The sequence below is a fragment of the Panthera tigris genome, chromosome B1 (assembly GCF_018350195.1).
Source record: "Panthera tigris isolate Pti1 chromosome B1, P.tigris_Pti1_mat1.1, whole genome shotgun sequence".
NCBI classification, from domain to species: domain Eukaryota; kingdom Metazoa; phylum Chordata; class Mammalia; order Carnivora; family Felidae; genus Panthera; species Panthera tigris.
In genome coordinates, this window is record NC_056663.1 from 16870974 (window position 1) to 16898188 (window position 27215).

Consider the following 27215-nt stretch of genomic DNA (forward strand, 5'->3'; position numbering starts at 1 on the left):
CCCAGAGTCTTTGTGGGAAAAGACAATGCAAAGGTCTGAATGCAGAAGAGGAGCCTGGTTCATTGGAAGCCAAAGTACCAGCCTACCATAGAAGAGTGACTGGAGAGTTATAATACCAAGAACATACCCTGTTCTGCTTCAAGGAGCTCACAGAGAAGAAACCTCTTGAGTACTCTTAGTCATGTTTTACTACATATCCCAATGGGTAGACATGGGGGACTATCGTTTACCCAAGACAATTTTTTTATGGTATTATACATAGGACAGGTGAAAAATGAGACAAGCGTGACCATGAGCCCAGTGAATACAAGGTGGTCCCACCAAGATTGAGGCCCAAGGGAGGGCATTTTGCATCACAATGCAAACCCATTTCTTGCTCTCAATTCTGCCATCAAGTCGAGCTAGCGCCCTATTTCAACTGTTCCAGGCGTGTTTATTGCCATGTTTGTTTGAATAAAGAAGCATTATGGTAACTCATGGTATATCCCTCACCTGGCTAGGTTGCCTGATGTCTCCAACAAAGGGGATTGAATTAGGTGATCTCTACAGTTCCTTCTAAGTGTTTTATTATATAAAAGCGTAGCTAATGATATTGTATCATATTACATCAATGGTGAAAAATGCATCCTTTTTCTGACAAGCACATTCCTCCAACAACCGGGAGTCAGTGAAGTTGACTGAGAGCTAACTGGTGAATCTGGACTTCTCTGAGCACATCTGTGTGCTCCCTAATAGGCTCTGACTCTAGAAACTGCAGCAGCATGTGTTAGGACTGGCCTTCGGCTTTACCACAGCCGGCACTTCTGCTATAAACTAGGTGTCTTCTTTGACCAAGATGTTAATTTCTGCATTACTTATCTTCCAGGCTTGCTAAGAAGATAAGAGAAGTGAAATTACTTAGCTTTGATTAGGGATTGTGGTTTTTTTCTGTCACTCTGACCACACTCTACTAGATTCTGACGACAGTTTTGCATCAGGTTTTGGGGGGGAAAAAAAAGAGAGGAATTCACTCTCAGGGATCTGTTAACCTCTAGAGTACTAGCCCTGCCCACACCGAGTAGGGAGGTGCTGCTTTTTCAACTTCTCCGTTGCTAAATCTGTGACTCATTTAGTGAAACCTAAGGAACCATACCTGAAGAAGAAAAGCAAGACATTTTTAAGAAGCAGTTTAAAATTTCTCTTGCTGATAATGTGCTTTTTTCCTCCTGGCCTTCTTAGAATCCACGAAGTATAAGAAGCTTGCCTTTTTTTTTTTTTTTTTTTTTTTTTTTTTTAGTTTCACTTTCAGGATTGCAGCAGGAAATGTACCATGCTTCCCTGGTGAAAACGACTGGATTTGGACTAATGAAAAAAAGGAACAGTCAGCTGTTATCAGAGTATTTCTGAAGGTATTTCTTTAAAATTCTTACTGGGGTAGAATCTCTCATGTTGGGCAGATCTGGAATGCCCATTGGTTTTAGCATTCTTTGGTCTTTCTTTGATCTGGCCAGAATCAAGAAGGAGAATGGGAGAAAAGGGATGATAGAGGTGTGGGAGAAGTGTGTCCTAACTCCGAATACACGTAATAGCAAGAATTTATAATTAACATTATAAAACATTTTATGCAGTAGTTAATTTCCTTTCCTTTGCGGAGTTCTGTAAAATGTGGAAAAGCACATTAGAAAAGCTATGGAACTCATTTTGCAACCGTCTTTTAAAAAAATCTGATCTTTGTGTTAAAGTTACAGAGCCCTGTGATCTTGAATGAGCTTTCTCCTTTTCTGAGTCTTGTTGGCTGGAGAAGAGACAGGAGCTGGCACTTTATGATAATACGCTTGCAAAGGAGAAAACACTTCAGGTGTTCCTTAGCAATACGAAAGTGGCTTTCTTTGACCTCGTAAAGGAAAGTGGCAGAAGGTGAGAAAGTAGAAAGGCGTTTCCGTGGATAGGAAGGTCAGAAATTGACACTAGGAAATGCAGGTGAGTCAGATGAAATTCCAGTCCGCCTGGGGCAGTCCTGGTTTCAGGAAGTTGCCTCCTAATTTCACAGTAGATTGGGAGTTGGTGCGTGTGTCTGCATTTAGGTGTATCTGTATACACATTCAGGAAAAACAAATACTGTGAGGTTTACAAACCAAGCCGTAAAAGCCAAACTAAACAGCGGTTAGCTCTAAGTAGCCCGGCTGCCGATTCCGCGCCTTAATCATGATGCAATATTGCCTCTCACTTGGAAGGAGGCATAGAATTCTGTGCATCCTGAAAGACCTTTGTAAAATTGCTAGGCCTGCTGAGTGCCTGTTTTTCCTCTTTTTAGCTTTCTTGGCTTCTGTTACGTCTCACTCAGTAGCAATTTGGTTTTCACTGGGGTCTCATCCTCTAACCGTATTTCGGTTTGTTTTACTGAAGCAAACTCCAGAGTAACTTTTTCAATATAGGTTGCACAGGCATAAACTTATAGAATCGTTGCATATCTCAAAATAGCTTTCCCCCTTATCTTCAGTTGTTTGGCTGGAAGTGAAATTGTCAGTTCAAAGGTATTTCCCTTGATTATTTTGAAAGTTTATCACTATTGTTTTCTGGTGGCTGATGTTGCTAATGAAAAGTTTTCTATCACTCAGGATCTTTTTCTTTTGAAAGTAATTGATCATATGTTCTCCTTTGAAGGTTTTTTTTTTTAAATTTTTTCTTAATGTTTATTTATTATTGAGAGACAGAGAAAGACAGAACGTGAGCAGGGGAGGGGCAGAGAGAGGGGGAGACACAGAATCTGAAGCAGGCTCCAGGCTCCGAGCTGTCAGCACAGAGCCTGACCTGGGGCTCGAACCCACAGACCGGGAGACCATGACCTGAGCTGAAGTCGGACGCCTAACCGACTGAGCCACCCAGGCACCCCTCCTTTGAAGGTTTTAAGATTGTTTTTCTTGTTTCTGAAGTTGTCTAAGATTCTCTCTGTGGATTTTCCTTTTTCACTCATCCTGCCTATCATTTGGTGAGCCTTTTTCCATGTGACAAATGTATTTTCAGATCTGGGAATGTCTTTCAGTCCTTCGGGGATCTTCTTCGCAAAGGGATTAGTCCTTTTCAGTAATTCTGATGTCTATCTACAGCCCTTCCAGAAGAGATAAATGTCACCCAGACAAAGAGGAGAGTATACTGCAGGGACTGTATGTGTGTGTGTTGGTAAATATAGGTAGAAGTGCTTATGGTACAGGGAAGGAGGTTTGGGAGAACCCCAGAGATGTGGGGTATGGGGAGTTAGTCCCTGATTTCCAGAATGTATCATTCCCAACCCCACATTCTTCATGTACCAGAGCAATTTGGTAAGGGGCTGGCCTGGGCTGCAATATTCCTCGTAGCCTATAAATATAAAAATTGTGTGCAGCTGTAACAATAGTGTATTAGAAAGTGCCAGTATTATAAAGGCCACGACATAACTAATAGAAGCTGATTTTTTTCTGTTTCTGAGGACTAGATTAAAATAAAAATAAAACCACTATTTTTAAAAGCCTATCGGAACAATTATAAATACGTTAGTTCTGTTTTCCTGCAGTTAATCATCTAAAATGATTTTATTCTCTAAAACTTGTCTGGAATTCTTCTTGTGACATGACTTTTAGATCCCATGGAAAACCTAAATTATTTAAATAGCTTTTTTTGTTGATCCGTCTCCATACGTTGAAGATGTATTTGTTTTTTTTTTTTAAATATCTGAAAATGAAACTGGGTAAATGACCATACCAGAGAATACCACATTAGATACGTATCCTACTGAAATAAAGTTGTGGCTGTTTATGGAGATAAAGGAGGTTTTCGTGGCTGATTAACTGCCCAGGGGAAGCTATCCGTTCAACATCTATTTATTCAGTATTTGCTATGTTCCTGTCATTTTTCTAGACACGGCAAAGCAGTACAGAATAAAAACAACCATGTCCTCTGCTATTACAGCTTTACATTCTAGTCAGGTGGAATAATTAATTAAAAAATAAGTAAAATGATTTCAGATAATTCCCATCAACCACGGCATGGAAAAAGCAATCTAGGAAAAGAATATCAAACGGGAGGATTTACACTTCTGACTTCAAGGTTTACAATAAAACCTTACAATAATCGAAACAATGTGGTGTTGGCCTAAGAAGCAACAAATATTCAGCGTCAGAGAGTAGAGAGCCCAGATATAGACCACGCTTAAACCCGCCCACACTTATTTGGTTTTTAAGAAAGGTGCCGAAGCAAGCCAGTGGGAAAAGGGAAGTATTTAAAAAAAAAAAAAAAAAAAAAAAAAAAAAGTCTGACAAACTGGATGTGCAACTGAAAAAAAAATGAATCTAGACTCTTCCTTCCCATCAGACGCAAAAGTTTATTAAAGAGCGATCAGAGACCCTTACCTGACACCTGAAACCATTCATCTTTAAAAAAAATAATAATGACTTGGGGAGGAGGCAAATTTTCTCAGACAGGACTCAGAAAGCAGTCATTAAAAAACTGATAAATGAGGCTTTATCATAACTATCAAGATATCATTCACTAAGAAAATGAGCAGGTGACCCACAAAATGGGAGAAAACATTTACAAAATATAAATCTGACAATGGGTTGATATCTATGTATATAAAAAGGTCCTATAATGCAGCAATGAATAAGAAACAACCTAATTAAAAAGTGAGTGAAATCTTTGAGTATAAGAGGGAAGATATACAAATGGACAATAAGCACCTAAAAAATTGTTAAACATCAGTCAGTCAGGAGATGCAAATTAAAACCATAATGAGAAATTACTGCACACTCACCAGAATGACTGAAAAATAAGAGCACGGTACCAATTGTTGGTAAAGGTGTTGGTGGGAGTGTAAAATGGTACAAACTTTGCTAAAAGATCTGGCAGTTTCTTTTAAATACCCAATAATTCCAATCATAGGTAATTACCTCAAGGAAATCAAGTATATATGTCCGTAAAAACATGTCCAGAGAGGTTCCTAGTAACTTCATTCTACTATAGTGAAAAACTGCACACAATCCATGTGCCTAATAATATGGGCATGGATAAAATATGATATATTCATTCAGTGGAATCTCATTCGGTTAAAACAAAAATTTACAAAACAAAACTCCCACCACGTGCAACATGGATGAACTTCAGAAATACCATTTGAGTAAAAGAAGCGTTGTTTAAGTAAAGACTGACTATGATCCCATTGATAGGAGGCTATAAATCATACAACATCACCGTAGAAAACAGTCAGAGCTGTGATGGACTCTGGGAGGTGAGGATTGCCATCAGTTGGGAAAGGGAGGGGAGACTCTTTAGGGTTTGGGTTGCACAGGCGTATACGTGTGTCAGAAATCAGAGAATGTGCACTAAAGATTTGTGCACTTCATCGTATGCAAATTTTATATCAGAAGAAAAACTATTAACAAATCCTGAGTTGAAGGCAGCAATGCATACTCTTTAGAGGGAGAGGTACTGATGTTGAAGTGAACTGATGATGGGTAGATGGGTAGATATATGGTAATACAAGAGTGGTCACTAAAATTCTGTGAATTGTGCTCTTGTTTAGGATTTTTCATTAGAAATGCTGGAAGAACTTAACTGTGAGACAGCCATGTTCTTTATGAATGGAAGTTAGCAAATGCTGCTATAGGACAAGATGCAGATCTCCTATGGAGTAAAAAAAAAAAAAAGAAAAGACATAAAATGATACATAATGCACAATTCCACTAACATGCAATACAAAAGCAGGTCAACGGAATCTTTTTTGTGTATGAAATCGTGAAGTGCTTGTCTTTGGGAAGGAGGAGGTGGTGACTGGGCGGGAGCATGAGGGAGATTTCTGAGGGGCTCATAGTGCTGTGTTTCCTGAGCAGAGTGGCGATCGGAGTGGTGAATGCACTGACGTGTGAAAATTTAACAAGCTGTACATTCACGATTTGTGTACTCTTCTGTATGCATTTAAAATATAATTGCTAAAGTTAAAAAAGTATATATAATACAAATCCTGATAAAAAAGCTGAGCTTCTATCTGGAAGTATAGACTAAAGAGATAAAAAGGTGGAATATAAATTTAAATACAAAGATGATCACATACAAGGACCCATGTCTCCCTAAAAGTGGTTCCAAAGGAGAGAACACAAGGAAAGGAGAAGTGGCAATGACCCAAGTAATAATAGAAAAAAGAAATCTGAAAACATAGACACGAGTCTTCAGATTGAAAATGCCTTAGAGTGTACAGGTACATTTTAGAGGCAGGATTTAGCATGAAATATACCTGTGAAATTTTACATTACCAAGAAGAAAGAAAAGATACTTCCAAAAAGAAAAAGAGGAGAAAGATAAAAGTGCCTTTCATAGAAAGGAAAGAAAACCATATGGGCATGATTTCTTTTTAGGAACAATGCATATTAGAGGACAGTGGGGTAATGCCTTCATGATTCTTCATTAAAAGTATTTTGAACCTCAAATAGCCTACCTGTCAAAATCATATGACAAAAGAACAAAAACAGATGTTCAAGAACTTGCATGATAGCCCCTGATAAATATTCTGGGGAAAGAGGGGGAAGAGCCACTCAAGGAGAGACTCTAGTCAGAACAAGAATATTTCAAGAAAGAAGATACTGAAATCCGTAAGATAGTGGCATTAACCCAGGAACATGGTGGAATGATTCTACAGTGATAACCAAAGAGCAGGTGTTCAACATATGCCTCCAAACTGACCATTTAACCAAGAGTATGATTAAGAAGCTAAATGATCTTAGTATTATAGAGATGAAATCACATATAGTTCTTCTTTCAACAAGAATAAAATGGTGGAAATTATAAACTTCAAGAAAGTAACAGTCCGAATAAACAGCAACTCTACGAGGCATAATTCTGAAGAACTGATTTAGTAGACGGTAGAAGATTTCATGTTGCCTCAAAGATTCTTCTGCACTCACCTCATTGTGTTCAACTGCATCCATGTTTTATTCATCAGCAATTTTAGTTCCTTAAAAACTCTATTTAGGCAAAGATTCCGTAAATGAAAATCTTACTGCCTTTCACCTCTATGTCTACCGCTGTGATTGATACTAAAGTATTCTCAAATCACCCATTTAAAATATCAAACATGATTACATTTCATTTATAAGACTTACAAAGTTTTAGATAAAAAATCAAAATATTTTATGCAGTGTTTCCTAAGTAATTTTGATACAGCATATAAAATATTTTTATTAAAACTTTTAAGTTATTTTTTTTTTGTTTCAAGTTTTTATTTAAATTCTGGTTAGTTAATAGATAGTATAACATTAGTTTCAGTAGTAGAATTTAGTGATTCCTCCCTTACATATCACACCCAGTGCTTATCACAAGTGCTGTCCTTAATACCCACTGATTTAGCCCACTTCCCCACCCACCTCCCCTCCAGCAACCCTCAGTTTATTCTCTACAGTTAAGAGTCACTCTTATGGTTTGCTCCCCTCTCTCTTTTTTTTCTTTCCCCTATGTTCATCTTTTTATTTCTTAAATTCCATATATGAGTGAAGTCATATGGTATTTGTCTTTCTCTGACTGACTTATTTCACTTAGCATGATACAATTTAGCTCCATCCATGTCATTGCAAATTGCAAGATTTTGTTCTTTTTGATGGCTGAGTAATATTCCATTGTGTGTGTATGTATCTGTATGTATGTGTGTGTGTGTGTGTATATATATATACATATACACACACACACAAATATATCACTTCTTCTTTATCCATTCATCAGTTGATGGACACTTTCCATACTTCGGTTTTGTTGATAGTGCTGCTATAAACATTGAGGTGTATGTGCCCCTTCAAATCAGTATTTTTGTATTCTTTGGGTAAATAACCTAGTAGTGCAATTGCTGGGTCATAGATAGTTCTATTTTTTACTTTTTGAGGAACCTCCATACTGTTTTCCAAAGTGGCTGCACCAGTTTGCATTCCTACCAACAATGTAAGTGGGTTCCCCTTTCTCCACATCCTCACCAACACCTGTTGTTCCCTGTGTTAATTTTAGCCATTCTGACAGGTGTGAGGTGGTATCTCATCCTGGTTTTGATTTGCATTTCCCTATGGATGAGTGATGTTGAACATCTTTCCATATGTCTGTTAGCCATCTGGATGTCTTCTTTGGAAAAGTGTCTGTTCATGTTTTCTGCCCATTTCTTAACTAGATGATTTGTTTTTTTTTATGTTGAGTTTTATAAGTTCTTTATAGATTTTGGATACTAACCCTCTATAAGATATGTAATTTCTAAATATCTTCTCCCATTCTGAATGTTGCCTTTTCATTTTGTTGATGGTTTCCTTTACTTTGAAGATTTTTATCTTGGCGAAATCTCAATAATTCATGCTTGCTTTTCTTTCCCTTGCCTCAGAAGATGTGTCTAGTAGGAAATTGCCACAGCCAGTGTCAGATAGGTTGATGCCTGTGTTCTCCTTTAGGATTTTGTTGATTTCCTATTTCATCCATTTTGAATTTATTTTTGTGTATGATATACGAAAGTGGTCCAGTTTCATTCCTCTGCCTGTTTCTGTCCAGTTTTCCCAACACTGTTTATTGAAGAGAACTGTCTTTTTCCCATTGGATATTCTTTCCCACTTTGTTGAAGATTAATTGGCCATATAGCTGTGGGCCCATTTCTGGGTTTTCTGTTCTGTTCCATTGACCAATGTGTCTGTTTTTGTGGTAGTACCAATACTATCTTGATGACTACAGCTTTGTAATATAGCTTGAAGTCTGGAATTGTGATGCCTCCAGCTTTGCTTTTCTTTTTCAAGATTGTTTTGTCTATTCAGTATCTTTTGTGGTTCCATACAAATTTTAGGATTTTTTATTCCAGCTCTGTGAAAAATGTGGGTGGTATTTTGATAGGGATTAAATGTATAGTTTGCCTTGGGAAGTAGAGAGATTTTAACAATATTTGTTCTTCTAATCCATGAGCATGGAATGTTTACCATTTCTTTGGGTAACCTTTGATTTCTTTCATCAGTTTTTTATAGTTCACAGAATACAGATCTTTTACCTCTTTGGTTAGGTTTATTCCTAGGTATCTTGTTATTTTGGGTGCAATTGTAAATGGGATTTATTCCTTCATTTCTCTTTCTGCTGCTTCATTATTGGTGTATAGAAATGCAACAGATTTCTGTACATTGATTTTGTAACCTACAACTTAACTGAATTTGTGTATCAGTTCAAGCAATTTTTTTGATGGAATCTTTCTGGTTTTCTACATAGAGAACCATGTTGTCTGCAAATAGTGAAAATTCTACCTCTTCCTTGCCAATTTGGATGCCTTGTCTTTCTTTTTGTTGTCTGATTGCTGAGGCTAGGACTTCCAGTACTATGTTCGATAACGGTGGTGAGAGTGGATATCCCTGTCTTATTCCTGACTATAGAGGAAAAGTTCTGTTTTTCCCCATTGAGGATTATATTAGCTGTGGGATTCTCATATATGGACTGTGTGATGTTGCGGTATGATTACTCTATCCCTGCTTTGTTGAAGGTCGTTACCAAGAATGGACACTATACTTTGTGTAATGCTTTTTCTGTATCTATTGAAATGACCATATGGTTTTTATTGTTTCTTTTATTAATGTGGTGTAGAACTTTGATTGATTTGCAAATATTGAGCCACTTTTGCAGCCCAGGAATAAATCTCACTTGATCGTGGTGAATGATTCTTTTAATATACTGTTGGATTCAATTTGCTAGTGTTTTGTTGAGAATTTTTGCGTCCATGTTCATCAGGGGTATGGCCTGTAATTCTCCTTTTTACTGGGGTCTTTGTCTGGTTTTGGAATCAAGGTAATGCTGGCCTTGTAGAATGAGTTTGGAAGTTTTCCTTCCATTTCTATTTTTTAGAACAGTTTGAGAAGAATAGGTATTAACTCTTCTTTAAATGTTTGGTGTAATTCCCCTGAGAGGCCATCTGGCCCTGGACTTTTGTTAGGAGATTTTTTACTACTGATACAAATTCTTTGCTAGTTATCAGTCTTTTCAAATTTTCCATTTCTTCCTGTTTCAGCTGTGGTAGTTTATATGTTTCTAGGAATTTATCCTTTTCTTCCAGATTGCCTAATTTGTTGGCATTCAGCTTTACATAATATCCTGTTATGATTGTTCGTATTTCTTTGGGTGTTAGTTCTGATCTCCCCTCACCCATTCATGATTTTACTTATCTGAATGCTTTCTCTTTTCTTTTTGATAAGTTTGGCTAGGGATGGGTTTATCAGTTTTATTAATTCGTTCACAGAACCAGGCTCCAGTTTTCATTGATCTGTTGTATTGTTTTTTAGTTTCTGTATCATTTATTTCTGCTCTAATCTTTATTGTTTCCCTTCTTCACTAGCTTTAGGCTTTGTTTGTTGTTCTTTTTCTAGCTTATTCATGTATAAGGTTAGGTTGTGTGTTTGAGAGCTTTCTGGCCTTTTGAGGTAGTCCTATATTGCATATACTTCCCTGTTAGGACAATTTTTGCTGCATCCCAAAGGTTTTGGACCATTGTGTTTTCATTTTCGTTTGTTTCCATGTTTTTTTAAAAAATTTATTCTTTAGTTTCCTGGTTAACTGTTCATTCTTTTTTTAAAAATTTTTTTAAATGTTTGTTTATTTTTGAGACAGAGAGCGTGAGTAGGGAGGGGAAGAGAGAGAGGGAGATACGGAATCCGAAGCAAGCTCCAGGCTCTGAGCTGTCAGAAGTGCCCAATGCGAAGCTTGAACTCACAAACTGTGAGATCATGACCTGAGTTGAAGTCAGACACTTAACCAACTGAGCCACCCAGGTGCCCCTCTCATTCATTCTTTAATAGAATGTTCTTTAACATCCAAGTATTTGTGGTCTTTCCAAATTTTTTCCTGTGGTTCACTTCAAGTTTTGTAGTGTATGGTCAGAAAATATGCATGGTATAACTTCAGCCATTTTGTATTTGTTGAGGTCTTATTTGTGACCCAGGATATGATCTATTCTGGAGAACGTCCCATGTGCACTTATAAAGAAGATGTATTCTGCTGCTTTAGGATGAAATGCTCTGAATTTATCTGTTAAATCCATGTGGTCCAATGCGTCATTCAAAGCCATTGTTTCCTTCTTGTTTTTTTTTTTAGATGATCTATTAATGTAAGTGGGGTGTTAAAGTCCCCTACTATTATTATATTATTATCAATGGGTTTCTTTATGTTTGCTATTAATTGATTTAATATTTTGTTTCTTCCAGTTTGGGAGCATAAATATTTACAACCGTTAGATCTTCTTGTTAGATAATCCCTTTATTTATTTATTTTTTTTTCAGGCCGGTGACGAGATGCCTATTTTTATTTATTTATTTATATATATATAATTTATTGTCACATTGGTTTCCATACAACACCCAGTGCTCATCCCAACAGGTGCGCTCCTCAATGCCCATCACCCACTTTCCTTCACCCGCATCCCCCATCAACCCTCAGTTTGTTCTCAGTATTTAAGAGGCTCTTATGGTTTGCCTCCTTCCCTCTCTGTAACTCCCCCCACCCCCCCACTTTCTCTGCCCCATGGTCTTCTGTTAAGTTTCTCAGGATCCACACATGAGTGAAAACATACAGTATCTGTCTTTCTCTGCCTGACTTATTTCACTTAGCATAATAGTCTCCAGGTCCATCCATGTTGCTGCAAATGCCAGATTTCATTCTTTCTCATTGCCAAGTAGTATTCCATTGGATATATAAACCACATCTTCTTTATCTGTTCGTCAGTTGATGGACATTTAGGCACTTTCCATAATTTGGCTCTTGTTGAAAGTGCTGCTATAAACATTGGGGTACATGTGCCCCTATGTATCAGCACTCCGGTATCCCTTGGGTAAATTCCTAGCAGTGCTATTGCTGGGTCATAGGGTAGATCTATTTTTAATTTTTTGAGGAACCTCCACACTTTCTTCCAGAAAGGGTGCATGAGTTTGCATTCCCACCAACAGTGCAAGAGGATTCCCGTTTCTCCACGTCCTCGCCAGCATCTATAGTTTCCTAATTTGTTCATTTTGGCCACTCTGACTGGCCTTGAGGTGATATCTGAGTGTGGTTTTGATTAGTATTTCCCTGATGAGGAGTGACGTTGAGCATCTTTTCATGTGCCTGTTGGCCATCTGGATGTCTTCTTTAGAAAAGTATCTATTCATGTCTTCTACCCATTTCTTCACTGGATTATCTGTTTTTTGGATAGTCCCCTTTATTATGATATAATGCCTTTCTTCCTCTCTTGTTACAGTCTTTTATTTAAAAATCTAGTTTGTCTGATATGAGTATGGCTACTTCAGCTTTCTTTTGACATTCATTAGCATGATAGATGGTTTTCCATCCCCTTACTTTCATCCTGTGTCTTTAGGTCTAAAATGAGTCCCTTGTAGGTAGCATGTAGATGGGTCTTGTTTTTGTTTTTGTTTTTTAATCCATTCTGATACCCTATGTATTTTGATTGGAGCATTTAGTCCATTTACATTCAGAGTGATTATTGATAGATATGAATTTAGTGCCATTGTATTACCTGTTAAGTCATTGTTTCTGGAGATTTTCTTTGTTTATTTCTAGCCTTTGTTGCTTTTGGTGTTCTTTTCCCACTCAAAGAGTCCCCAGTAATATTTCTTGCAGGGTTAGTTTCGTGGTCATGAACTTCTTTAGTTTGTGTTTGTCTGTGAAGCTCTTTATCTCCCCTCCCATTCTGAATGACAGCGTTGCTGGGTAAAGTTTCATGGCTGCGTGTTTTCCCAGTCAGCACACTGAATATATCCTGCCACTCCCTTCTGGCCTGCCAGGTTTCTGTGGATAAGTCTGCTGCTAACCTTATTTGTCTTCCCTTGTAAGTTAGGGACATCTTTTCCTGGACTGCTTTTAGTATTTTTTTCCTTATCTATGTATTTTGCAAATTTTACTATGATCTGTCCTTGTGTTGGCCTGGTTTTGTTGATTTTGATGGGAGTTTTCTGTGTCTCCTAGGTTTGGATGTCTGTTTCCTTCCACAGATTAAGGAAGTTTTCATCTATAATTTCCTCAAATAAACTTTCTATCCCCTTTTCCCTCTCTTCTTCTGGGACTCCTATGATATGAATGCTATTATGTTTTATGGAGTTGCTGAGTTCCCTAAGTTTACATTTGTGATCCAATATTTTTATTTCCCTCTTCTTTTCAGCTTTATTATATTCCATAATTTTGTCTTCTATATCACTATTCATTCGTCTGCTTCTTCCATTATTGTGGTCATTACATCTAGTCAGTTTCACCTCTTGGTTATAGCAGTTTTTATTTTGGCCTGACCAGTTTTTTAGATTCTTTATCTCTGCAGTAAGAGACTTCCTGGTGTCCGTTATGCTTTTCTCAAGGCCAGCTAGTATCCTTTTTATTGTTGTTTTAAATTCTGGATCCCGCATATTGCTTGTATCTCTTTTAATTAGATCACTGGCTGTGACCTTTTCTTGTTCTTTCTTTTGGGATGAATTCCTCCATCTTGGCATTTTTTTCTAGGTCTCTGTCTTCTTCTGTGTTAGGAAAGCTGGATATGTTTCATGTTCCTGAGAGTAATGGCTTTATTAAGAAGAGGTCATATAGTGCTCAAGACCTAGAACTTCAGGAAGTGTTTCTGGGGTTTGCTGTGTGCACTCTGATGCTCTGTTTTGACTGCTCTTACCCTCAGGTCAGCCCTCTGCAGAGTTTCTCCTCGCCTGCAGTGGGAAGTGTGTGGACCTTAGCCAGAGTGTGGCTTGTTTTAACTAGGTGTGCTCTTGTCTGCCTGTTAAAAGAGGTCTGATCCTATTTCCACTGGAGCTGAAGCTTTGCTGCACTCTATGGTCAGTAGACTTAGTACATGCGAGGGTTTGTGCTGGCCTTCTGGGGTAGGGGCCTGCTGCTCTGGTTCTTAGTCACATTTGCCCAGGTAAAGATGTACCTGAAGAACACAGGGGTTGGGACTTGGTGTAAGTGGCTCAGGCCTCCACGGTCAGCACTGTTCTGCTCCCTGAAGTCAATGTGTGCTGATGGACAGGGGAAAAATTGGTGCCAACCTTCCCCCTTGTCCCTGAGAAGGGGAGTTTGTGTCTGCTGCTGTCCATGAAGCCCTCACAGAAGAGCTAACAATCTCCCTCTGTGTGTCCCAAGCATACCTCAGGTCCCTGCCTTCACTCTGTCTGTGTCTGGCCTGTGTGCCCACCCAACCAGTGGGTTTTACCTCAGGCAGGCCGGCTGAGTTTCAAAACTCCAAACTTTAGGGACCCAGTGTAATGCAGACTCATGCTGGTGCTCTGGGGGAGAGTTCCACCTTCACATTGGGGCTGGTGCTGGTTTGTCCCAGAAGGGCAGCTGTACCAACACCCAGGAGCTTAGAGTTTAAGAGTAAAGTGCTGCAAAAAGCTGGCATCCAGGTCAGCTGCCCTCAGGTGAACTGTCTCTGTTCCTTTGCTAAGGAACAGGGCAGCACAATGGTGCCCACTGGCTCTTTTGTCCCCTAAGAGGCAATGCCGCCTCTCCCAAATGCACCCCAAGAAGGGGTAAATATCTCTCCCAGTGTGTCCCAAGGGATCCTCAGATAGTGCTGTCCACTCCCAGCTCTCTGCCTACCACAGAGCATCATTGCACCCACTAGGCTCCACACCTGCCATGGCACTGACTCCTAAAAGTCCAGGCTTTGAGCTCTGCTGGTTGTAAAAACTCACAGCGATCAGCCCCACTCATTTTCTCAGTCAATGGTTTTGGGAAAGTGTTTTTCTTGTGTGATCCCCTGTGCGCTCTCACTCTCTCTCTCTCTCCTCTCTGTTTGTGATCAGGGCTCCCTCCCTTCCATAGCACCTATGATCCTTTTCTTCCCCAAAGCACATATCACCTTCCTACCTACCACGATGTCGCCTCTTGTCTCTCTCTCTAGTTGTGCAACTTATTCTCTCACCCTTATATTGATTTCTTGGGTGTTGAGAATGATTTGATGTTTATCCAGGTATGTTCAAGGAATGCGGCAAGCATAGGGGCCTCCTACCACTCCACCATCTTCTCCCCTAAAACCCCATTCAAACTTTTAAAGGCCTTTCTAGTTTGTGAATGGTATGTTAGCAAATGCTTAAATTTGTTAACTTTGATTCTTTAGACCAACTAGTAGGGTAAAGTGATCCATGGATGCCTCATAACGTGGAACTTTCTTTCTATTCTGAACATGAAATTGAAGGGGCCCCTGGGTGGTTCAGTTGGTTAAGTGTCCAACTCTTGATTTTGGCTCGGTTCACGATCTCAGGGTTTGTGAAATTGAGCCCCGCATCAGGTTCCATGCTGACAGTGCAGAACCTGCTTGGGATTTTCTCTCTCTCCCTCTCTGTCTGCCCTTCCTGCACCTGCATGTATTCTCTCTCTCTCACTCACTCTCTCTCTGTCTCTCTCTCTCTCTGCCTTCAAATAAATAAATAAACATTTAAAAATAAAGAAATAAATAAAATGAAATTGAAAACCAGAACAGGTTTAGAGGAATTGAGCCTCCTCAAATGAAGATCAGTTGTAGTTGTTCAGGGAAGATACTAGTTGATTCCCAGCCTGTGAGAACAGCCCTAGAGTCTGTACTGTGGCTCTCCATCTAACCCAAGGCTAGGTTAATAAGGAGCTTCTCACATCCTTCTAGCCACCATGAATTTCCTTGAATTTCAATAATTTTGCACGCTTGGCCCCCTGTTCTTGTTAATAGTTAGCTGTGATTGTCTCATGATATAATTGGCTTCTGTCTTGTATAGATTTTCCTTATGAAGTAAAACGTTTACAAAGTAGAGAATAGTTGCAATTATCTACTTATGAATCGTGGATTATTTTACTGATTAATAATAATAGTAATAACAAACGCTGGTGTGTGCCAACTACTGTAAGGCTTATCTCATTTCATCATTGTAACAACCTATGGAAGAGCGACTTCAATTATCCAGACTTACAAGATGAGGGAATGAAGTCCTAAAAAAATGAGTTAACTTGCCAGAGGCTACCAAGCAGAAAACAGGAACACAACTCGGCAGTGTAATTCCAGGTTTTTTTTCTCCTTATCACTATGTTTCTCTATGTTGTCTTGATTCTGCAGTGAATGCTTATTTCTATAATCATAAAATTGCAAATGATATTTATTGGCTTTAGATTTTCTGAATTTATGTGGACCAAGTATGTTGGACTCGCCATAGTTTTAGGATACAAATGCTAACATTTTATATCTTCACAGTGTCAAGCCAGGGCTGTAGTTGGCAGTTTTAGGAAACGTAAATATGGAAGAAATGGGTAGAACATTCAGGGGTGCACATTTCCTATATCACATCCCGAGGATCAAGAGAGGACATCTCAAGTTGTCCGATCAATAAGACAGAGTTTTAGCTATAGTCATAAAACTTATAAATAGAACAATGGATTAAATAAATTAAAAGTGACTAAAGAAGAATTGTGAGGAGACTGATCGAATAGTGTAAGTTTCGTATCTTTACGGTGGGAAGAGACTACTCACTGTATTGACGAAACAGAAGCATAAGCGCAAACGTGTTATTTGAGTTTGTGGAGGTGACCGTGAACATTAGAAATAGAAACTGTCAGGAGGTTACCTTGAAACACTGAAGGTGGGGCGGAGGTGAAGAGTGAGGAGCGAGTTTGTGTGTTCCATTTTTTACTTTTCTGTGCTACTTGAATTATTTCTATTGGAGGTACAACTTGTATAATACATACTTGTGTATCATACCAGTTGTGAATAAAAAGATCACACGTAGTCACATTTGGTTATCTGTCTTACAAGGAATATACCAATGCCTATGAAAACCTGTGTCATTAATGTCCGCTACTTTGTTATGTTTCTTTTAGAGGAGGGAATCATGAGCCAGAGTTCGCCTTATATCTATTCCTTTTTGGGGCTGTTGCCCTTTTGGATACTGTGTACATCCTCTACCAACAAATGTGTTGTTAGGCATGAAGCAGCTGACTGCAGTCATCTGAAGTTGACACAAGTGCCCGATGACCTCCCAGCAAACATAACGGTGTTGAATCTCACCCATAATCAGCTCAGAAGATTACCACCTGACAACTTTACAAGATACAGCCAACTTACTACCTTGGATGGAGGATTTAACTCCATCTCAAAACTGGAGCCAGAATTGTGCCAAAAACTCCCCTTGTTGGAAATTTTGAACCTCGAACACAATGAACTATCTCGCCTTTCAGAGCGAACTTTTATCTTCTGCGTGAATTTGATGGAACTCCATCTAAGGTCCAATTCAATCCAGAAAATTGAAAACGATCCCTTTCAAAACCTGAAGGTAGGATGGAAATGTCCACCTCCATATAAGAAATTAAAAATATGTTGCCTCGTGTTAAGTTTTCAAGTCACTCATGAATCTTGAGATTTCGTATCTAAGTATCAAGGTCAAGAATGAAAACTCTGATCTACCCAAACGGGAAGAGGGGCAGCTTTATGTACAAATATGGCCATTTAAGATTGGAAATCTTTTCAAAAGAGAAAATAGCATCTTACTTCACTTTCAGTCTTAAGTTTAAAGAACTCTGCCCCTCTTGCTCCCTCCCATTAAAAATACAACTCAGATACAAGAGGTAGAGATCAGAGAAGAATCTGGTCTGTCATAACCCGAGAAGAATAAGAATATATCATTAGGAACACAGCAAATAAACTCTCAATGCTGCTGATAGTACCAAGTAATGAAAAAAACAACAACAACAACAACACACATCCAAATTCAGACTTAAATAAAGTTAACAAATTGACACATGATAAAGCAAATTGTCCAACTAAAAATTACCTACTCTTGATTTAGAAATCTCTTCATATTATTGCTTTACTAATGGCTATCCTTTTTTTCCCCTGAGTACTTTCCTTGAATTTTAAATCTGTGAAAATGTATGTGAGTGTCTCTAAATCTGAGACACTTATTAGGTACTTTTCTTGAACCAAAGCCATTTTTTTAAACTCTTTGTTTTCTTCATCACATGGACCTATACAAAATTTGGCATTCCTTGACCTCATATGCCAAGAATAATGTACAAACAAGTATGCTTAGAAACATTTGTAAAGTGACTTGCTTGCTAGTGATTTGAAATTCTCTTATGCCTCTTTAGATTCTGCAGTGGACGAAATGGCTTTGGACACAAAGGCCTCAAAATCTGGTTAGAATAATCTTTGGCAAAATGTTCTTTCATGTTGAAAACATAAATAAAAGTCTTACTCTCTTGAATGCACATCATCTAAGATTTTACCCTAATATGTATCAGCTTTTCCTTACCTTTTACCTGAGTGGAAATTTACCTGTTAAAAATAGCACAAGGTGGTTAAAATGTCCCACAGCACTAACAAAACAAAAATGAATATTCTATACTCGCCATGATGCAAAATTAACATACCTATCAATCTTTCTCAAAGTAAAAATCTTTTTTAGGATTTCATGGACTTTTAAAGAAAATATTTCTTCATTTTTTTTTGTTTCATTTCTTTTTTTATTTTAATGTTTATTTACTTATTTATATTTTTAATTATTTTTTAAATATGAAATTTATTGTCAAATTGGTTTCCATACAACACCCAGTGCTCATCCCAACAGGTGCCCTCCTCAATACCCATCACCCACCCTCCCCTCCCTCCCACGACCCATCAACCCTCAGTTTGTTCTCGGTTTTTAAGAGTCTCTTATGTTTTGGCTCCCTCCCTAACATTTTTTTCCCCCTCCCCCATGGTCTTCTGGTAAGTTTCTCAGGATCCACATAAGAGTGAAAACATATGGTATCTGTCTTTCTCTGTATGACTTATTTCACTTAGCATATTTTTGTTTCATTTCAAGGCTGATGCATGACATTATATGTTTAATAAGCCACATGAATATTCCTTACATCATAAGGAAATGCTTATTATAAATAATAAAGTAAATAAATGTTTATTATGAATCTTCCTTATATCATGAATAAATATGCTTAAATCCCTTTATTTTGGTAAGAGAAATAAAATCATTCTTTTTAAAAAATGATTCTTGGGCGCCTGAGTGGCTCAGTCAGTTGGGTGTCCGACTTTGGCTCACGTCACGATCTCATGGTTTGTGGGTTTGGGCCCCAGGTCAGGCTCTGTGTTGACAGCTCGGAGCCTGGAGCCCGCTTCGGATTCTATGTCTTCCTCTCTATCTCTGCCCCTCCTCGCTCATACTCTGTCTCTGTCTCTCGAAAATAAATAAACATTAAAAAAATTTTTTTAAATAATTCTTGAAGTGAGAAACAAACCCTTGTAACAATGTTATTTTTGATCACCACGAAAATTTTTCATTACCTCTACTGTCAATTGTCTATAGAATAATAGAGAGGTGACACTTTTGCTGTAATTTCTAAGATTCAGGTACATTTAAAGGAACTATTTTTGGTGGCAAGACTCTAACTTGTATGCATCTTTTTTCTCTCTCAGAATTTAATCAAATTAGATCTATCTCATAATGGTTTGTCATCTACCAAATTAGGAAGTCAGCCCCAACTGGAAAATCTCCAAGAGCTCCTGTTATCAAATAATAAAATTAACATCCTGAGACGTGAAGGACTGGATTTCCTTGGCAATTCTTCTTTGAAGAAATTAGAATTGTCATCAAATCCAATTAAAGAGGTAAGAAGTCGGGTAAAATGATTTCGTGTTCTACCTTTAAGTGTGGGCAATCCCTAACTGTGTCACAGGGGTAAGAATCTAAAGATCCCTAGAGAAAGGGGTAATAATGTTTGCCATGCCTTCCAAAAGTCCTTCACACTTACTGCTTGGGGCCATTGATGTCCTCCTCGCAAAAAGAAACACTGGTAGCAATTGGGGGCTGGAGCTCCGCTGTCTAACAGAAGTGGGTTAAAATCCGTGTTCCAGTTATAGGAACCTTGGGGAGCCTACATAACCTTTCTGGGTCTTAGCTTCCTCACTTGTAAAGTGGGAATACTATCTATGGCACAAAATCTCTGAAAGAATTAAAACAGCGTGATAGTGAAGAGCACAGGCTGTAGAGTTGGGTGAGCTGGCTCCCCTTCTGGGCTTTCTCTCCTAATACTTGTGTAATCAGGCAAATTATTCAAGTTCTTTGCGCTCCAGTTCCCCAGGTGTAAAGTTAGTATAATAATAACACTACTTCATAGGCTGTATGGTAAAGAATTTAGCACCGTATCTCACGTAAGTGCTCCATAAATGATAACTAGCATTAGATTATTATGAAAATCTTCTGATAATGGAATATACTTCATATAATGGAATGTACCTAATTAACCTTCTCTTTAGATGCATGGTATTCATTTCAGTAACTACTTTCATGTACAGGTATGTTTGTATTTTATTCCTTTACAGGCTGAGAATAAGAATATTGGAAATCGTAAACTAAGTCAGATTTTCAAAAGATGTATCAACTTACAGACATAAAAATAGACTGTGTATTTGTCCTGAGATGATAAAATATAAACAAGCAAACATTTTATGTAATATTCATGCTAATTATTGAACAGCATTTTTTTTGTTTGTTTAGAACATTTATTGTAGAAATCTTACAAAATATGCAAGTAATGACAGGGGAGATAAAAATCATCCAAAAACCCATAGTCCAGAGACAACCAATGTTGGGTATTTTTATCTCTAGCTTTTCTCCAAGTGATAATAAGAAAAAGCAACAGCCACTGAAATTCAGAGCACAAATTCAAAAGACACCGTATGTTGGACACTATGATATACATACATATATATATATATATATATATATACTATATATATGCATATATATAGTATATATATATGCATATATATTTATGATTTATTGTATATATTCATAAATTTAAATTTATTATTTATTATAATTTATTTATAATATCTATATATTTATTTACATATAAATATATATTTATTAAATACATATATTTACATAGTCCTGTAACGAACTTATTCTTTTTTGAAAGTTTATTTATTTATTCGAGAGAGAGAGAGAGCAGGGGAGAGAGAGAAAGAATCCCAAGTAAGCTCCACACTATCAGCAAAGAGCTGGATGTGGGGCTCAATCTCACGAATCACGAGATCATGACCTGAGCCGAAATCAGGAGTCGGACACTTGACCGACTGAGCCATGCAGGCGTCCCGTCACCAATTGATTCGTATCATCATTTTACCCAAGGGTAAATTGAGATGAAGCAGGGTTGAGGAACTTGTCCAAGGTCTCACATGTGACAGTTTGGTGACAGAACTGGGTCTCTGGCAGTGTTAGATCGGAGCCCATGCTCTTAACAGCTGTGCTGTATTGCCTCCCATAGGCAACGGTGTATCCTCCCATTAAAAAGTCATCTCACGTCATGAGCATTCTCCGTGTCATTGAGAATTATTCAAAAACTCAATTTTGATTACTGCAACATAATGTTATCATGGAAGTTCACCCTAATGAACTGAACAATTTCCTGCTCTGTAGTCCAATTCACTTTACTTACAACCAAATTTGCCTTATCGCCCATTAGCCCTAACAGCTCACAAATGACACAGGAGGAATCAGAGCCTCTTTGCTCTCCTGGTGTTTAACCACCCAGGCCTGGCTCCGACCCTCTCGGGATTCCTTCTCTCCTTGCCTTCTGTCCTCTTGTTCTGGGGCAGAATCCCACAGCAGACAAGGCTTCTGGTGAGGGAGTGGGGGCAGAGCGGAAGGGAGCTGGAGGCACTGTCGTGCAATAACATCAGGAGAAAACCCGGGCTGGACAGACAAAGAGGAAGGCTGGAACTCAGAGCTACAGAAGGGAAAGTGCGCGTCACTGTTGCATAATAAAATCCACCCGTTCATTCCCCACGTGTTCACTGAGAACAGTGGTCAGCGAGACAGAAACAGCATCTGCCCCAGTGGTCACCTTACAAAGAGTTTATTAATTACGATCATATTCAGTGTGATCAAGTAAAAATACTAGGGACCTCACCTAGACTGGGAGGTCAGGGAGGGCCCCCTGAAAAGGAGGCCATTGAATGCTGGGCAGAAGGTAAGCAGCGGCCAGGAAAGGTGGGGGACTGCCCCGGAGGTGGGTGTCGCAGGCACAGAGTAAGGAGCTGTGCAGTAGAGGGATGGAGAGTAAACCCAGAGAAGATGGTGAAGGGGAAAGGGGCGGAGTAAAGAATTGTGTTTAAGCTTCTCTAGAGTCATGCGGACCCCACCGTGTTTTGGTTATTAACCTCTTTTTTCTCCCCCCACCTTTAGTTCTCTCCAGGGTGTTTTCATGCAATTGGAAAATTATTTGGCCTCTCTCTGAACAATGCTCAACTGAACCCCAACCTCACAGAGCAGCTTTGTTTAGAACTGTCGAACACAAGCATTCAGAATCTATCCCTGAGCAACACCCAGCTGTACAGAACGAGCAATATGACTTTCGTTGGGCTCAAGCACACAAATCTCACCGTGCTCGATCTTTCCCACAACAACTTAAATGTGATTGATAATGGTTCCTTCGTTTGGCTTCCACATCTAGAATATTTCTTCCTGGGGTATAATAATATAGAACACTTATTTTCTCACTCCTTTTATGGGCTTCTCAGTGTGAGATACTTGGATTTGAGACGATCTTTCACCAAACAAAGCACTGCCCTTGCTTCGCGTCCCAAGATCGATGATTTTTCCTTTCAGTGGCTAAAACGTTTGGAGTATCTTAACATGGGAGACAACAACTTCCCAGGCATAAAAAGCAATATGTTCACGGGACTGATAAAGCTGAAACACTTAAGTCTATCCGACTCCTTCACAAGCTTGCGAACTTTAACAAATGAAACATTTTTGTCACTTGCTCAGTCTCCTTTGGTCACGCTCAACCTAACCAAAAACAAAATCTCAAAAATAGAGAGTGACGCTTTTTCTTGTCTGGGCCACCTTCAGGTACTCGACCTTGGCCTTAATGAAATTGGGCAAGAGCTCACAGGCCAAGAATGGAGAGGTCTAGGAAATATCATTGAAATCTACCTTTCCTACAACAAATACCTACAACTGACTCCTGGGTCTTTTGCCCTGGTTCCAAGCCTCCAACGCCTGATGCTCCGCAGAGTGGCCCTGAGAAATGTGGACAGTTCTCCTTCACCTTTTCATTCTCTTCGCCACTTGGTCATTCTGGATCTAAGCAACAACAATATAGCCAACATAAACGATAAACTGTTGGAGGGTCTTGAGAAACTAGAAATTCTGGAATTGCAGCACAACAACTTAGCACGGCTATGGAAACGTGCAAACCCGAGTGGTCCTGTTTATTTTCTAAAGGGTCTTTCTCGCCTCCACATTCTTAACTTAGAGTCTAATGGCTTTGATGAGATCCCAGCAGAGGTATTTAAGGGCTTATCTGAATTAAAGAGCATTGATTTAGGATTGAATAATTTAAACATATTTCCGCTCTCTGTCTTTGATGATCAGGCATCTCTAAAGTCACTGAACCTTCAGAAGAATCTCATAACGTCAGTTGAGAAGGATGTTTTTGGGCCAGCCTTCAGGAACCTGAGTAATTTAGATATGAGCTTTAACCCATTTGATTGTACCTGTGAAAGTATTGCCTGGTTTGTTAATTGGATTAATAGTACCCATACCAACATCTCTGACCTGTCAAGCCATTACCTCTGTAATACTCCACCTCAATATCATGGTTTCCCGGTGATGCTTTTTGATATATCAGCCTGCAAAGACAGTGCCCCCTTTGAACTCTTTTTCATCATAAATACCAGTATCCTTTTGATTTTTATCTTTACCGTATTGCTCATCCATTTTGAAGGCTGGAGGATATCTTTTTATTGGAATGTTTCAGTGCATCGAGTTCTTGGTTTCAAAGAAATAGACAGACAGCCAGAGCAGTTTGAATATGCAGCATATATCATTCATGCCTATAAAGATAGGGATTGGGTCTGGGAGAACTTCTCTCCGATGGAAGAAAAAGATCAAACTCTCAGATTTTGTCTCGAAGAAAGGGACTTTGAGGCAGGTGTCCTTGAACTTGAATCAATTGTTAATAGCATCAAAAGGAGCAGAAAAACTATTTTCGTTATAACGCAGCATCTATTAAAAGATCCGTTATGTAAAAGGTAGGTGAACATTGTGAAATTTTAAGCGTGTACTTGTTTTTTTTCACTTGAGCTTTCAAATATTAACTTACATTATGATTGACAACTCAAAGAATTTTAAAAATAAAAAAATAACTTAATTATTAGTGACAGATAAAAACAAGTGTAGGGGGGATGTTAGAGCTTTTGGCTGTTCTAAACCGTATGCTGATATATATAACTTATTTTAATAATTATTTTTTTTTTACTAGATTCAAGGTGCACCAGGCAGTTCAGCAAGCTGTGGAACAAAATCTGGATTCCATTATATTGATCTTTCTTGAGGATATTCCAGATTATAAACTGAACCATGCACTCTGTTTGCGACGAGGGATGTTTAAATCTCACTGCATCTTGAACTGGCCAGTTCAGAAAGAACGGGTAAATGCCTTTCATCATAAATTGCAAGTAGCCCTTGGATCCAGAAATTCAATACATTAAATTTATTTAAAGACTAAGTTAACAAAGGCGTAACTTTCCCCCACTTAAAGAGTTTCATAGTAAATTTAGGTTTTATTTGAAAATAATATATATCTGTTTATTCAGACTTAGTGTTATACCACAAGTCTATGTTTTGTATCTCCCTATTTCAGACCTTTTATTGCCAGTTGAGTTCATTGGCCCCAGAATAAACATACAAGCAGTATACGTAGCATATAAGCAGCACGTAGCTAGGATTCTACTCATGAAGATATAATTGGTTACTGAGGTCTACAACTTAAGAAAGTTTTAAAATATTCCTCATTTAAAGAAAAGTTAGAATTATGGGAAGGTTTCTGATAATTACATTTGGAGTTTTTTTGGATGCACTCATAGGAGAATAAGAGATCATTGTTTTAGTGGGCACAATGCTATTTCGACTGTAAAAGAGTAAAATATATATCCTAATTTTTAAAAGCTTCATCACAGGATTTTTTTTTTTTTTCAGTTAGAAAGCTTTCATGTTAGTGGTGCCCACTTCAGTGTTGATTTTGTTAAGTGTTAAATTCCATTTGAACCTACAGACTCATGGTCAGAAAATGTTTGTAATTCATTTTCATTACTTACTTAAAATACATATTTTAATAAATCCTTATTTTCCCTGATACTTGGGTTTCTGCTGTAGGTGTTAGAAGAAACAATTCTCTTACTTAAAAGTATTACAGGAAACAAAAAAAGTATTATAGAAAGGCTTGCTTCCTGAAGGTTAATTAGTAGATTAGCTTTGTGGTTGTAAAATATTGTTTTCTCTTGGCCACAGACTCAGGAGATGGTCCTGGTCGGATCATTTGGTCCTACTGGGACTCTTTGACTCCTGATCTTGGACATTATGGTGTTGAACAAAATCTTTAATAATCCTATATAATTAGCGATGATGACCATGGTATAATACATTCACGTGAAACGTATTATCATGTCATAAAATAGCATGCTATGTATACATTAGTCCTTCTCTAGAAAGACTATTATTTAAAATTTTATTTTTGCTTTTACAATGGAAAGAATCTAATTATTGAAAATAGACATGAATAGCGCTTTAAAACCTTTATAGTTCTGGTATTCAAATAAAGAGAGTGTTGAAATCATGAAGCTGGGTTAATTTCTATATTAGAAGCACCGGTTTGGTAAATTTAGGGAGAATCGGAGGTGTCACAGTTCGGAACTTTGATTAAAATAGTATTGTATCCTCGGGGCTAAGTCCACAGAATCCTGGAAAAAGCGATACTCCCTGTACTGCCGGTTCTGAAAGAGTCTACAGTCTCTCAACAGTGTGAATGTGTGGAGGACTCATTTTCACTTCCGTGTTACACAGCATCCTTGCACACGAGACGCTCCTTCGATAGCGTTTTGGCTAAGGCGTGCTTTCCGCCTGTGAAATGATCTCGTTTTATTTTGGCATTGTAAAACAAAAATAAAAGAAAGAAAGAAAAGACAGATTAAATTAAACTTTTATGATGGCAAAATAAAACCCACAGCCACAGTTTTTCCTGACGTGCTTTGTGTGTCATTTATGTCTCGATAGTCCCAATGTTAGTCCAATATTTCTAAGTAATGGATATTCCATCGGTCTACAAAAAGCAGGGCAGGAAGTAATTTTGCTTTTATCCCCTTATTTGCTTATAAGATAGCTGATCAAATGGCCACAATTTAAATTGAGTTCAAGTGTAATCTTCTAAAGTTGCTTAATATTTAAGAAGATACACAAGGGATGACCCTTGAACTGAATACAAGTAAAGCTAATCAACGGTGTCCGCGTTGACTTGTATTTGGTCTACACAGGAAGAAACATCCTGAACCTTCGGCAAGCTGTCCTTTATAATTGTTCTCTGGAGGAGTCCTTATCCCTGGGGTCCAAAACAAGGGAAGTGCAGAAAAGGGTATTTGTCTGACCTGTTGAACTTCCACAAGTGAAGTGACGTATTTGAAAGCTCTCAAGGTACCATCATGGTATCTGTTCACTCCATCTCCTTCTTGCTGTTTTTCAAAACACATTCCAGCTGAATCAACATTGAGTTTAAAACAAATCCAGGTACTTAGATTTTACCTAAAAATGACACCTTTTTGATTGTAATAAGAAGTGAATACTCTCACCTTGTTAGTGAGGAGGAGGGATTTTCGATGTCATGTATTTAACAAGCTCTTAATTATTCAGATGTCTACCTTAGGTGATTTGTAAAGGGGACTCAACAGTAAGTGATGGTCACGATGTGTCAATCAAGAGTTTAAAAAATATTTCTTGAAATCTCTAGAGGCAGAAAGCAGACTAGTGGTTGTCTGGACCTAGGGATGGGAAGGGGGAGTAAATAAAGGTTGTGTAAGAGATCTTTTCGGGGTGAGGAGAATGCTCTAAAAATGGATGGTGTCAATGATTGTACAACCAGGTAAGTTTTTACTAAGAACCATTGAATCATATACGTAAAGCAGGTGAATTTTATAGTATGTAAATTATATATCAATAAAGCTGTTAGAAAAATAGTATTCATGGAGCAACCACGTGAACCTAGCCCTGTGCCAAACGTGATGGGGCACACAGGATGTGAGCTACATTGTAGAAAATGGCGCAAGAAGAGTTCGGGTAGGAAGGGACTATCAAAGATGGACCTGAACAAAAGGCTCCATGGAAGATCAGACCTTTCAAAGATGGGTAGGATTTTGTTGAGTGAGGAGCAAGATGGGGGAATGAACAGTAAGATGA

At 38.3% G+C, this 27215-nt stretch overlaps 1 protein-coding gene across 1 annotated transcript in view; it reads left to right on the forward strand.

Annotated features, from left to right (window-relative positions):
* The window catches only part of TLR3 (toll like receptor 3), a 76690-nt gene extending 50691 nt beyond the window's left edge, over positions 1 to 25999 (forward strand). Inside the window, exons 3-7 of the mRNA XM_007098990.3 lie at positions 1277 to 1388; positions 16807 to 17258; positions 19397 to 19588; positions 22170 to 24022; positions 24253 to 25999. Coding sequence (XP_007099052.1) covers positions 16818 to 17258; positions 19397 to 19588; positions 22170 to 24022; positions 24253 to 24481 — 2715 coding nt within the window. The 5' untranslated portion in view covers positions 1277 to 1388; positions 16807 to 16817 and the 3' untranslated portion in view covers positions 24482 to 25999. The remainder of the gene's footprint in view (positions 1 to 1276; positions 1389 to 16806; positions 17259 to 19396; positions 19589 to 22169; positions 24023 to 24252) is intronic.
* Positions 26000 to 27215: the final 1216 nt, after the last annotated feature.